General features: G+C 48.8%; 1 protein-coding gene across 3 annotated transcripts in view; it reads left to right on the top strand.

Moving 5' to 3' along the window:
- The window catches only part of LOC144726670 (multiple PDZ domain protein-like), a 166,489-nt gene that overhangs the window by 64,884 nt on the left and 86,935 nt on the right, over positions 1–14,670 (top strand). For 2 of the 3 annotated variants that reach the window (XM_078605433.1, XM_078605432.1), the window contains exons 22-23: positions 2,248–2,328; positions 3,977–4,262. In XM_078605433.1, coding sequence (XP_078461559.1) covers positions 2,248–2,328; positions 3,977–4,262 — 367 coding nt within the window. The remainder of the gene's footprint in view (positions 1–2,247; positions 2,329–3,976; positions 4,263–14,670) is intronic. The other variant, XM_078605434.1, reaches the window with a different exon arrangement.

Here is a 14,670-nt window from a genome sequence, read left to right as displayed (position 1 = left end):
GGAATCGGCACCCCAAAATTACATTAAAACCGTTGGAATACTTTATGCCAGAAAAAGTGTGTTGACCAGTGTTATTAGCACTTTGTGGAAAGTCAAAAGCGGTTGTCCTGTGGAGTAACTGCCCACTGCCATAGGATTGTGGAATGTCTACCACTGGCTCAGGGCTATTAACAGAGGTGTGCAACCACCCCTTGCACCATTTGAGCCAGGGCTTTGCATTTTGCCTTTTCACGGCTTCAGTTAAACAATTGTTATTTTACCGTCGGGTATTGCAATTCGTGTTTCATCGACATTGCAAAATTTCCCGTCTCATCGTATGTCAAGTATGACTGCAAAGGGGCATTCCTGGCAGTGCATTGGGTGTTAAAGGAAGATGCCTACCCAAAAAGTACACAGCTGAAGCCTTCTACAAGAGCGGTTCCGCGTGTCTGTACGCACATGTCAGTGGGCCGCTTGAAAGATGTTGGGTAATGATTGGTGTAATCATGCAGTGTCTTTTTTTCTTTTATTACCTGGGCATAGCACATCAATCAAATAGCACTGCAATTCCGATCGAAATAATGTGTCCCCTTTACGCGATTACGGAAATATGTTCCTTTAATCCCGACCGCAAGCTGACGTTTACATCCGTGCCGAGATGTGTGACGGTGCATTGAGTTTCATGCGTGTCAAATGATTTGACTCATTCCATTAATAAGTCATGCTTTATACAATTATATATTCTGTACTCTTCTGCAGAATGGCACCCCGTATGTATTGTCTGGACGATTGTGTAATTTTTGACTGAGGTTGCCTCATGTTTTGGGAATTGTCCAGATACACACCACGACCCTGTCTCCCCCCTTGCTCCCTTGACTACGTCTTACGTTTGAAGATTCGTTCGTGAGAAAGAAAGGCTTTCACTTGGGTTTGAACCGAGCCATAGCAGCTCGCGAGGGACGCGGCTGCAGTGACGTCATGAGAGCGCTATCACGGAGAACCTAAAAGTCAACCTTTAAAGGGCTCTTATTTTCACGCGATAACATTGGCCAAACAGATGTTATGTTCACAACATAACATCTGTTTGCTTTGAGAGTTGGGTAATCCCGTGCTACCTCCGATTAGCGCGGTTGGCTACATAAGGCCTGAAAGAAGTTCAACATACAATACACATGTATTAATTTAAATATTGGTTTGGTCTATTTTCCACAATTTTATCCGAATTGTGCCGTCGTTGTCATGTCGTGAGACGAAGTATCCAATCAAAACTATCGGAGGGCGGTGCACTCTTTTGTGTTTTTGAGAATGACCCGCAGGAAGTGAATACCTCCAAGCTCCCTCTAGGGATCCCTTCAAAGTGACCTCTTGTTCGCATAGAAGGGGGGCAGCATTTTCCTTCTCGCCCTAAATATCAGTTCTTAGAATACCAGTTCTTAGAACTGATATTTAGCCAAATTAAGTGTGGAACCATATTTAATGTGATAGTTTGTGCAGCCCTTGATGACCAGGCTTTAGACCATAAACTCGCTACACCTGAGCATCCCAATTAGCTAATGAGTACTTCTACAAGGACGGCCACAGCCCAAGACTATCAGCAGTGGGCGGTAGTTACAGGACGTCTCAGGGGTCGAATCGGGCAGCTGCCTCTGTGTTTAATCAGAGGCAGCTGCCTGCTTCAACAACTAGCATGATGATAAGATCACGACCGCTGTTTAGTTTGTTGTCCCCCCCCGCACCTCGAATTAGCACGGTTCGGCTACGTACGGTGCGAAAGAAGTTCATCGTACATACAGTCCATACAAAAACAAAGATCCCCCTTATAGCCTTGACAGACTGTAGGGGCAAGTGCTGTTAGCGAGCACCTATGAAGGCCGGAACGGTACACGAGGGGGTGGGTGGCTAGCACCACGCCCGACCGCCTTTGTCTCCCCAGTGGCGATGTTTACACACCGCACCAGGTACTCATTTCAGGCTGAGTCGACCTAGGGGAGGCCCAGGACCGGTTCAGATAATCGTCACCGGTGTTTGCCGTGAGTGGGAATCGAACTCGGTTCGCCAGGTTCATAGCGCAGCGTGCTAACCGCTACACAACCACTCCCCACAGTCCATACAGCATACATACACACATGCCGACGGTCTTGGGCCATGGTCGTCCCTGCCGGGATTCGAATCCGGGATCTCAGCGGTTGCAGCCCAGCGCTCTCACCTCGAGCCACCCAGCCAACTCCCAAGCGCTACCCTCTCATATTTCTGTCTCCGTGTCGGCAGCCGCACAGCGTGCACACCCTCCTGATGGCTCCGCAGTTGCCCCAAGAAGAGCAGGTGGAGGTCAAGGTGCATCGTGCACAGGTGACTGAGTGGCAACAGTGAAGCCTTCGTTTTTCTGCTTGATTTGCCAACTCCCGCCTCCCATCGTGATTGTCATCTTCATCAGCCGTCGTCTGTCCACTTGCTGGATGAAGGCCATCGCGATCGCCCATCTCGCGCGTGAGCTGACCTCATCGCTCCCTCTGTCGTCTGTCGCGGTTGGTTTTCCTGTCAGGGCTGTTCACCCCTTTGACTGCCGCTGTGCCGTCAGCGTTAACCGTCAACCAGCCTATCTTCCAGCGACGTGTCCTGCCCAAGCCCACTTTGTGTAACCGTCAGTGCGATGTCTTCCTGTGTGGCTCTCAGTGTAATTCCCAGCATGTCCCCTCCCTGCGCTTATTTATTAACATTTCAGCGTTTGTTTAATTTCCTTCGTCATTGTCAATGCTTCTAATCCACATCTCGTAAGCGAACAATGTGCATTCCGCCTCCACGCAGACACAGGTGCTGACGGTACGGTCAGCACCGGTACTGTGGAGGCAAAGCAGGTGGCCGAGTGTGTGTGGTGTGTGGGGTAGTGCAACAGTTGGCGTGTTGCGCTGCGAACCCAGCGACCCGAGTTCGATTCCTGCTCATGGCCAACAACAGTGACGATTTTCAGAATCAGTCCTGGGCCTCCCTAGGTCGACTCGGCCGCAAATGAGTACCTAATGCGATGTGTAAACATTAACATTTAGAGATAAAGGTGGCCGTGCATGGGGTTAGCCACCCACCCCCTCGTGTGCCGTGCCAGCCCTCATGTACTCGCTAACAGCACTTGCCCTAACAGTTTGTTAAGGCTATACGGGGGATATTTATCTTTGTGTTGCATGCCCCCTCCACCTTTTGTGTCATCACGGACTTAATAGGTGCTCACTAACTAAGAGCACTTCCACAGTGGTTATCCGTCATGGACAGATTGGCTCAAACATAGGAATGTGGAAATTCCCTTTCCTGGTTTAAAACCATAAACGGAAACGAGCATTGCTCATTGGCTCTTTGAGGCACTTTTAAATGATCCGCCGCATCCTCTGACCCGAAATAGAAAGTTTGCGTTTTGTCCAGTTTTTCCTGCATATGCGGTGGTGGAAAAGTGGTCAACGCACTGTGCCATGATCCCGGAGAAATTGCTCCATTTCCAGCCTTGTCATCCATTCCTCGCTCTCCCTTGGGTCTGCTCAACCTTAACGGAGCGCCTGGGACAGTGCGTTAACATCAGCACTGGGGAGACAATGGGGGAGGGGGGGGGGGCGCGTGTGGTTTTGGCCACACCACCCTCCCCCCATCTCATCGAGGACCAGCATTGATCAATCCACTGCTGGATGATGTCGAAGGCAAACCAAGATGTAACATTTTCACCTTGCATTAATAAGTGCTCGCAAACAGCACTTGCCCTAACAGCCCGAGCAGGCTCTAGGGGGCGGGGGGGGCCTTTGTGGGCTTTTTTCTTGGATATCTGAAAAATATCTTTGTATCAGAATCAGAATCTTGATTTATACTGGAGGAATCCAATGAGCAAATAAAGCTCTTTTTCACAGATCTCCAGCAGCCCATCGGATTGCTCCGGTATGAATAGAGACACTGATTCTGAACGGCCACCGTGTGTATGCCGCCTGTGACTATGGGCGCTGGCGTGCGAACGAACGGACAGGCGCACGCGCGCGCCGGGCAGCTGGCAGACGCGGCGGACTGCGCCCCCAAGCAGCCGGGCACCGCAGCGGGGCCGGGCGCCGGGCCTGGCGCTCCCGCCCCAGCCCAGCCGCAGCGGGGATCGCCCACCGCTCCTCTGTCCCACCTCGAGGAGGACGATGAGGAGGTGGACGTCGACGAGGAGGAGGAGGACGAGCAGCAGCCAGGGGACAGAGCCGGCTCTGCGGGGCTGAGCCAGGGTGAAGGAGAGGAGCTTGGGGAGCAGGACTTGGGTGAGCTCACAGAAGGTGAGGTGTCCCGACGGCTGGCACGACGGTACGATCGGCGCCTGTTTTGGGGTTGTTTTTGAACTGCTTTTTTGTGTTCAGTTGTTGTCTTTCTTCCTCACCGCCCGATTAGCACGGTTGGACTACGTACCGTACAAAAGAAATTCGACGTTACCGCGAAGCTAATTGTGATCCTAGATTTGAAGCTTTCGTGACTGCAAGGATTCATACTCTTAGGTTTTTTCGGTAAAGTCACGTAGGTAAAAAATAATAAAAATAAAATAATAATGAATGAAAATAACTCAATTAAATCACGACGTTTCGGAGGCAACACAAGTCTCCGTCTTCAGGTGGGACCGTCACAGCTAAATTTACTGTATCAAGTGAGGAGAAATCCAATCCTAGATAAGCCCCTCCCCCCTCCCCTAAACTTGGATTTCTCTCTGATCTTGTCTCTTGGATTTCTCCTCACTTGATACAGTAAATTTAGCTGTGACGGTCCCACCTGAAGACGGAGACTTGTGTTGCCTCCGAAACGTCGTGATTTAATTGATTTATTTTCATTTATTATTATTTTATTTCTATTATTTTTTACCTACGTGACTTTACCGAAAAAATATAAGACTAATTGTGATCGCCTGTGACCACATCACCCGGAGTTGTGCCCGATCCCGCCAGAAGCTAACGTCGGGGATTCGAGCCTGGATAGTGCTGAGATGGGCGACCTACATGCGCACCAGTCTTGTTTGTCGGCGTACGTGGGGTTGTGCGGTGGTGTGGGCATCGGAGGGCAGTGCAGTAGAGACCGTTGTGCTGTGTCACGTGGCTCCTGTTCTTCCCGCTTTCGCCAACGCCCATTGACCGGCGTGTGGTGAAGTGTGGACAACCCTGACGACCCGCACGATGTGACGGGGCTCTCATCCAGCTGTGGTTGGGCGATAGGGCCGTGTACAATGCACACGCCGCGTCGTGATGCCACGTCGGGCCAGGGGGCCGATGGGGGTTAGGACAGTCAAGAAGTTTGCAAGTTCAAATCCCGGTCGCACGTCAAGGTAGTCTGTTGTTGTCTCAAGGTGATGGGGGGGGGGATCAGTAACGTGAGTTTAACTTTGGACACCCCCCCCCCCCTTCCTTGTTAACCTTCTTTTACAGGGGTATCAGAGCTTGGGAAGACACCAGGGGGTTGTACATTTTATTGAAAAAGTTTATTGAAACGTGCGGTTTAGACAGGTTCCCATCACGCTGTCATCCGTAATGTGTTTGTGCTCATGTCCAACCCCCTCCTACATCCTCCGTGGTGCACCTAAATATTCGTTCGTTCCTTCACTTCTCAGTCCGCTTGCCGCGGTGAGGGTCGCCGCGGTGAGGGTCGCCGCGGCAGCATGTTGAGTTGGGAATTCCGGACCTCCCTTTCCCTGGCGACAGACTCGAGCTCTTCCTGGGGAATTCCCAGGCGTTCCCAGGCCAGCCGAGCAACATCGCTCCTGCCAGCGTGTCCTGGGCAGACACCCTGGGGTCTTCGCCCAGTGGGACATGCCCGGTTTCTATTTTTCTGCATAAAATACTTTTGGGAAAAACAAGATATTTGCGGAAAGGTGTGGTTATGATTAATTTTCCCATACGGAACCTTTTCTTGTCAGGATTTTGTTGCTGTTCGTAAAATGAACTGCATAATCCGCCGCAGTTTAAATGATGCAGAGTGCAAAGCAAACACGTGACCCAGATTGGTATAAAAGTCACTTGATTGGATCAGCAGGTCGCATCTGGTGGGGTATTATGTGGGTACTTCCATCTCTTGGCAGACGTCTGGTCGGCGTGGAAGAGTAGGCCAAATACCTTCTGCTGTAAGGGGAGCTCTCTCCAACTCCCTCTAGTGGAGACCCTTCTGCTAGCAGTTTCGTGCAGTTGCAGGCATTATATTAAACGCACGGATAAAATAAGCATTTATATATTGTAATTGTACTGTTAGTTTGAACGTGAACTTAATACAGCGTATCATTCCTGTGGACTAGTCATTGCCACGAGAATGTGCATTCGTGATGAGCACCACCCCATTTGTATTTTGAGCAGGGAAATATCGTCTTTTGATTTGTGATGTAATGCATTGTTACATAATTGTGCGTGTGCGTAATGAGCATATTATGTAACAATAATCAAAACAATTATACCACGCGATCATATTTAATCTTACTTATCGTTTGGCACACACACACGCGCATATTTTCTACCTTGCCTTGTTAACCGTCGACACAGTAATTTGCGTGCGTGGGTTGTGTGTTACGTTTCAAAAGGAACATTGGACTGTATTTTGATGCTTTGTTAACCAGAGCATTGCTGTGATCACACAGCTGTGCAGCGTTCCGATCATAATTTCAATAGATGTTAGAATCAGGGTGCTTTGCATGCAAGGTGAGTTGGCTTAACGCTGCTTCACAATGACAGCGGGATGATAAGGGAGGGGCAGGAGGAGGATGGAGCCAGTCAAACCGAATCAAAAGCTCCGCACGAACTCTCAAATCAGCAAAGTGCTCCCGCTGTGCGTCCTTTGAAAAGCGGCATGGCATTTACCCAGTGGTGGAAAGAAAACAAATGAGCAGCCAATTTGCTGCCAATGTGACAATGTGGTGGGGCTTTACACAGTGATTATCGTGGATGTCGGTGGCGTGGTGGTTAGCGTACTGCGCTGCAAACCCCGATCGCTCCAGTTCGAGTCCTGACCGAAGCTTTCCATCAATGGTGGATACCCGAAACTATTTAAACTGAAAAACTGCTAAACATTTTTTTATTTTATTTTACAAGGTGAGGCCCACTGAGCTGCATCGGTCTTCTTTCAGAAGCGACCTGGCCACAAATGATAGCTCAGTAAAGTGCCTTGTCACGTGGAAATGTATAGACCCGGAGAAAAATTCACGTGACCACGGAGAGAGAGACACATGCAAACTCCAAATACACAGGTGTCAGGGTCGGGATCGAACCGACGACCTCCTGTGTGTACCAGGCGAGGTAGTTAACATCTCACTACCGTGGCACCCATCCCGGCCCTGGGCCTCGTTTAGATTAACTCAGCCTTAAAGGAGTAACGTGCGGTATGGAAAAACAACAGCGTTGGGGAGAAAACTCACCCCCACTTTCCCCCCTCTTGTACGCAGTGGCGGCCTTCATAGGTGCTCCCTATAACAGCACTTGCCCAAATAGTCTGTTCAGGCTACACGGTGGAGCTTTGTCTTTGTAGTGCATGTCAGATTTCGCTCGTGTCACCTGTCACCTGGGGCTTTGCTGTCAGAGTTTTTGTTTAGCGCAGGGATGTGGATTTGCAATGTCCTGTGTGAAGTCGGTGTTTGTCTTGGCTGTCTGTTTTGTTTGCTGTGCTTATTGTCATCAGGAGGTGTGCACAGAAGGAGAGAATCATGGTCTGTCAAAACAGTCGAAACGCGTAACGTTTGCGATTGTTGTTGTAACGTTCTTACCCCGTTCCCTGACCGTGCATCTGTAAAAAAGGGCTTTGTAGCTCATCGGATTTCTCCAGTATAAAGACAGATTATGAGTTTGGTCCATTGTTCATGATAGAGATGTCGATGCGTGTTTGGCAAAAATGGGATGAAAGCGACGTTTGAAAATGTGAGTTGGGCCCATAGTGCCTTCGAGGACTTGGACATGTTAGTTATGCCCATGATTCATAAATGAAACAGAGAAATATCGATACAGTGGTAGAGAATTAGTTATTATTTACAACATAGACAGGTACGATGTTGCGTACGCTATGCTATCATTTCCTTACGAATCCACCTTGGCCAATAATGTTTTGTAGCACATTAACATTTTGCTTAAATCCATGGTATGTAAATCATAGACCGGGATCATCATATAGACTTTAAGCAGGTATGCAATGGCATAATCCACGTTATAATATCCTTGTTACATCACCACCACTACCAGGCAGTACTCTGTACTGCTGAACCTTTACTAACCCCCAATGCATTAGTGCCCATATCACGTGTGAATACATTTTCAAAAGTGCAATTGCATCATGTGTACCCGTCGGTAACCGCATAATGGTATGACCCATATCTGCGTGAACACCCCTGGTGCCCCTTCACCCCCCCACCCCCCGGCCTCCACAGTAAAATGGTACGACCCAAATCCCAGAAGCTGTTCCACTCAGATCCAGATCCATTCTGATGTGATTTCACTCGACAGGAAGCTGGATCTTGCCCAGCACTTGGCGGTTGATCTCTGGGGTTTGGACATTTATATTGTGTGATTTGGGGATACGTGGGTCATTTTTGCTTCTGTTTTGAGTTTCTTGAAAACAAAAAAATAGTACAGCCTTAATGGATGACATTCTTGGGTTTTTTCGGTAAAGTCACGTGGGTAAAAAAGATCAAATTAAAATTAATTAAAGTAAAATAAAAATAAAATAAAAATCACGACGTTTCGGAGGCAACACAAGCTTCCGTCTTCAGGTGTAACCGTCACACCACGCTTGCTGTATCAAGTAAATGAGAAATTCTAAGAGATCCGACCCCGTATATATACTAGTTGAGGGGGGAGGAGCCAGGACAGGCCCCCTTTTTATTATTATGGTAAGGTTGGTGCGGCTGAAACTACGGCTAGTCTACATAACAAAGGACTGAGCCTTTGCTATGTAGACTGGCTGAGAGGGGGTGGTGCCAGAGTTGTTAAAATGCAGCTGCTGCTAATGGGACCGAGTCCCTGACATGTAGATGGTAAAAGCAAAAAAGAAGGTTAGGAAGAAACAGCCTCCTGCTACGTTGCTTGGTGGGTAAAACTTAAAGCAGGAAACCAGCGTGTGAAAAAAGAAGCTAAACATGATAAAACAAATGAATGACTCTGGTGCATGGGCTGGGATACTCACAACCTACTGTGCTGTGAGGTTGCAGTATCCCGAACAGGCCATTGATCTATCTGTGCAATATTTAAGCGCTCATGTCCAATACGCATTTATTTCCTCCCAAGTTATCCGGCATCCTCCTGACACACACGTACCTATTGAGGGATTGGCAAAACATTCCACTGCTTCAAGAAGAGGAATACATGGTGATCATAGGTTTTTCCCCCTTTTTTTCTGGCAACAAAACAGGTGTTAAGATGTTGAAACACCAAGCTGAAACCTTTTCACAAGGAATCAAGAAAGCTGTCTCTGGTGTGGACCTATCAGTTTCAAGGACAATGCTTATATTATCTTTTTTTTTGCATTCTGACCAGAAGCATTGTGCTTAATGCAGACGTGATTCCTTGTAAAAGGTTTCAGTTTGGTGTTTTAACATCTTAACACCTGTTTTGTTGCTAGAAAAAAGGGGAAAAACCTATGATCATATTTTGGTACTGGCAAAGGAGGTCCCATGAGGAAATACATCGTCTTTTTTAATGTTTCGTCTTAAATCTCCCAACTTCTCTACACCCAGCAGCATACATGGGTAGACCAAAGTTGAACAGCGAGTAATGTGTTGTGGGGTAAAGTTGTCACTCGAAGCAGTGGCGTGAGCAAGCGATTGCGGGGCTGCCAACTTTGCCTAAAATGTTTAATCCAGCAAATGCTTTGCTCTTCACCCAATGGACTGCCCCTGCTGCTGCCGCCTCAGTGATTGCATCCGGGGGTGGCACTTGGAGTTTTCCACCGCGTAGCAGCAGCAGCAGCTGCAGGGCTCTTATCCCGGCAAATGTCACAATCAGATTTCCACTTGACGTTATAGATGAATGCATTTAATTTACAAAGCTGTCCACTTGACTGCAGCCATCTTTTTTTCTTTTCCCCATCTCGGGCAGGATAGCCCGCGAGTACTGTGCAACGTTCGCGTAATGCGATTTAAAATATCCACTTCGTACAAGCTGTAGCAGGGCAATACGTTACGGGGCCGAGTGGTGGATCCAAATCTGGGGCGATTGGGGTGATATCCCCCTACCTCCACCATCCCCCTCCCGTGAAACCCAGATTAAATGTTTTATTATTATTGATATTTACCAGAGCAGATGCATTGCATGTAATTTTTACGGAGGACCCTATTTTGAAGAAAGGTTGAAACATTTGGACAGCCCTGCCTCGTGGGGAAGTTTTAATAATCCGCTTTCGTTCCAGGCCCTGCAGATTTAATGGAATAATACCCACGGCATCCTTCGGTCCCAGTGTGGTGTTCCGTGTCTCTGTATAGCCAGGTGTGAAATTGACACCTATTGAAGTTCATGACAAATGTTCCAACAAAGGTGGCATGCGTTGTGTATCCGGCCGTTTGGCATGGCAGTTGAGCGAGTGTCTCATGATGGGAAGGTTGTGAGTTCACACTCCTGATTGGTGGTTAACCCAGCCCATCATCCCCACTGGGTCAGTAAATGAGTACCACTTCGTGAGGAAATTCAGCAATGGTTATCCTATGGATAGACGTGCCCCCGTCATGTGAATGTGGAATTTTCACCACTGCCTCAGGGCCGCTAACAGGAGATGAGCACTGCCTCAATGCCCATTTGAGCAGCACGCCGCTATTCGAAGCGTTTGAATCGATGATCTAAACATTAGTTAGAATATGCACATGTGATTGTTTGAAATACCTTTTTAATCAGCGGAGGCCACGTACGTAATAATGATGATGGTGATGCTGCTGCTACGGGTGCTGATGGTTGTGTGGTTGTCTGTTGGTGATGGTAATGATGCTGCTGCTACGGGTGCTGATGGTTGTGTGGTTGTCTGTTGGTGATGGTAATGATGCTGCTGCTACGGGTGCTGATGGTTGTGTGGTTGTCTGTTGGTGATGGTAATGATGCTGCTGCTACGGGTGCTGATGGTTGTGTGGTTGTCTGTTGGTGATGGTAATGATGCTGCTGCTACGGGTGCTGATGGTTGTGTGGTTGTCTGTTGGTGATGGTAATGATGCTGCTGCTACGGGTGCTGATGGTTGTGTGGTTGTCTGTTGGTGATGGTAATGATGCTGCTGCTACGGGTGCTGATGGTTGTGTGGTTGTCTGTTGGTGATGGTAATGATGCTGCTGCTACGGGTGCTGATGGTTGTGTGGTTGTCTGTTGGTGATGGTAATGATGCTGCTGCTACGGGTGCTGATGGTTGTGTGGTTGTCTGTTGGTGATGGTAATGATGCTGCTGCTACGGGTGCTGATGGTTGTGTGGTTGTCTGTTGGTGATGGTAATGATGCTGCTGCTACGGGTGCTGATGGTTGTGTGGTTGTCTGTTGGTGATGGTAATGATGCTGCTGCTACGGGTGCTGATGGTTGTGTGGTTGTCTGTTGGTGATGGTAATGATGCTGCTGCTACGGGTGCTGATGGTTGTGTGGTTGTCTGTTGGTGATGGTAATGATGCTGCTGCTACGGGTGCTGATGGTTGTGTGGTTGTCTGTTGGTGATGGTAATGATGCTGCTGCTACGGGTGCTGATGGTTGTGTGGTTGTCTGTTGGTGATGGTAATGATGCTGCTGCTACGGGTGCTGATGGTTGCGTGGTTGTCTGTTGGTGATGGTAATGATGCTGCTGCTACGGGTGCTGATGGTTGTGTGGTTGTCTGTTGGTGATGGTAATGATGCTGCTGCTACGGGTGCTGATGGTTGTGTGGTTGTCTGTTGGTGATGGTAATGATGCTGCTGCTACGGGTGCTGATGGTTGTGTGGTTGTCTGTTGGTGATGGTAATGATGCTGCTGGGGATGATGATGATTATGGTAAATTTGTTGCAGCTGAAGACTGATGCTGCTGCTGCTGCTGCAGTTTAAGGACGGTGCTACCAATGATGATTATGATGACTGCCGATGGTGATGCTGCTGCTTCTGCTGTTGATACAAAAAATGATTGTTTGGTGAAAGCATTGTTCTGTCGTGCGTGCGGCTTTTCTCCGGATACTTCAGTAAGGAATTATCCAATCCTCCCAATTCATTACTCTCCTTAAAAAGGTGTCTTGAGATTCTGTGGGAATTCCTGAATATTGGACTTTATTTTAGTACGAGACATACAGTATTTAACGGATTTATCAATTTAAATACATTATTAAACTCGCAACATACACACATTGATTATTTATAATCCATGCAAATGATATGATAATATGTGTGGGTGAAGCCGTGGCACACTGGCTCACCGCTGGGCTGGGTGACTTTAGTTTTAGAATCCCCGCTCCGACTCTCACCAGTGGCGGTCAATATCTGAACTTCTCCTGGGGGGCCCCTGTCACCAACCCGCACCGACCAGTATGGTGAAGCACAGTTAAATAACCTCACGACACACGCAGCGTGTGGAGGCCTTCATGCAGCAGTGGATCAGTACTGATTGTATGTAGCATATTCAACGAATCAACAATCAACACAATTTTTGTTGTTTTTTTTATAATCTAATAATCACCATTTCTGCAGCCTTAGCTTCACACACATGAGGATAATCGCTCCAAACATGGCCCTTTTGCTCTGCTGGCCGTGATTCGCGACACGCGGCTGTCAGACATCAGCGGTCGACCGCAACTTAAGTCGGCCCGAGAACCCTCAAATGCAGCCCGGGCGAATCTGCGTTCAAACTCACGGCGACCTCGAGCGTGCTCTTGTCACGTGCCTCCTCCTCCTCCACTCGGTGACTCTTGACCGTGGCTGGAGAGGCTGATCACGGCGCTCATGCATGTTCCGCTAATTATGTGACTGCGAGCGCGGGGACCCCTCGAGGTGCATCGGTGCCTGCCTGCCTGCGCGCCCACTCCCGCCCGCGTGTGTGCGTGTGTGCGTGTGTGCGTGTGTGCCTCGTTGGCCGCCCCCCCCCCGTCGTCGTAGGAAGCGTGTGCAATAGACAAACGCGACGTAATTGTGACTTGTTCCTCTCCACGTTGTGCAGCGGCGGTCAAAGCGTGAGATTTGAGGCTGAGCAAAAGAACACGCTTGGTTCCCAGTGGGGTAGATATCTCTTTGTGCCAGCCTCTGGGACATTGCTCATTTCAACTGGACTGTTATAATCCTCCCCTACAACCGTTGCTCATATATAATGTTGATGTCTATGATTGTGCCTCTTTCAGTAGAGATCTCATCTTCAATGTCTATGCCTGTCGATCTCTCTGTCCTTTCCTCTCTCCTCGCCCACCCCTCCCCTCCCACTGTTCCTCAAATATATTGTCTGTGCCTTTGATTGTGCCTCTTGCAGTAGAGATCTCATCTTCAGTGGCTATGCCTGTCGATATCTCGGCGTTCGGCGTTCCATATCGTGCGTTGCTCATTTGCATCTCTCTTCCTCCGCTCCCTCTCGCTCACTGCGCCAAACGCCCATTGATGGTCCCCGCGGTGCGTCAGTTGTGTCCGCACTCTCGCGTGCACGCGTGCGTGTGTGTTTGCATGCCCTCGTGCGCGCCTGCGTTTGTGTGTGCGCGGATGAATGCCCCTCCACACTCGGTGTGAGTGTGTATGTGGTTTTTGTTGTACGTGTCTGTATGCCCATGTCACAGAAAGCTCTGTGCGTGTACTTGCAGGCAGATACGCGTGCACTCTTCCTTATTTGTGTGCGTGTGGGTATAATTGTGGGGAGCGGTAGTGCAGCGGCAAGCACGCTGCGTTACAAACCCAGCAACCCTGGTTCGATTCCCGCTCCGTCAACACCAGTGACTATTATCTTAATTGGTCCTGGGCCTCCCCTAGGTCGACTTGGCCTCATGAGTACCTGGTGTGGTGTGTAAACATAGCCACCAGAGAGACAAAGGCAGCCAGGCATGGTGCTAGCCACCCCCCCCCCCTCGTGTGCTGTGCAGGCTTTCAAAGGTGCTCTCTAACAGCACTTGCTCCTACAATCTGTTAAGGCTATATGGGTTATCTTTGTATCTTTGTGCCCATTTTAAGCGGCGTTCGAATGTAAATGTTGTGGATTTGCTCTCCAACACACCGTGTGCTGTACTAGTAACGAATTGGCTACGTTCTATTTACGTGACAAACCTTATTAATTGGCTGTGTCGGGTTTAACGACGCATTTATATTTATTTGTGCCCATATGTTTGCTTCTGTGTGTGTACTTGCCACCTTTTGTGGCATAGTGGGGGCGCACACGTGATATATTTTGCCAATCATCTCAGTCATTTAACCCTCAATACCTGAGTCTCTCCTGTGACCTCCGTCCAGCTGACCTTCGACATAGCACGTGGCTTCAAAAGTGCACCTAGCCTTGCACAAGCTCTGTGGTAACATCACCGGCACTTGTCAGAGACTGGCGGCTGTTTATTGTTGCCGTTGTATGCGCGTGTGCACAAGTGTTTCTTACACATGTGTGCTGGTAAGGTGAAAAGCCCTCCCCTCGAACACAATTCCACCCATGGTATCACCACCACATGTATATCAGCCAAGCCCTCTCTACCTACCCGCCCAGCCACCCAACCACCCAACCACCCAACTCATCTAAAAAAAAAACTCAATTAGAGCCTGGCTTTTAAAGACGTACCGAGGCATCGCGGATAAA

The sequence above is a fragment of the Lampetra planeri genome, chromosome 24, assembly GCF_965212315.1.
Source record: "Lampetra planeri chromosome 24, kcLamPlan1.2.h2, whole genome shotgun sequence".
NCBI classification, from domain to species: Eukaryota; Metazoa; Chordata; class Hyperoartia; order Petromyzontiformes; family Petromyzontidae; genus Lampetra; species Lampetra planeri.
The sequence above is the reverse complement of the archived record's forward strand: the minus strand, read 5'-3'. Positions and strand labels throughout refer to the sequence as shown.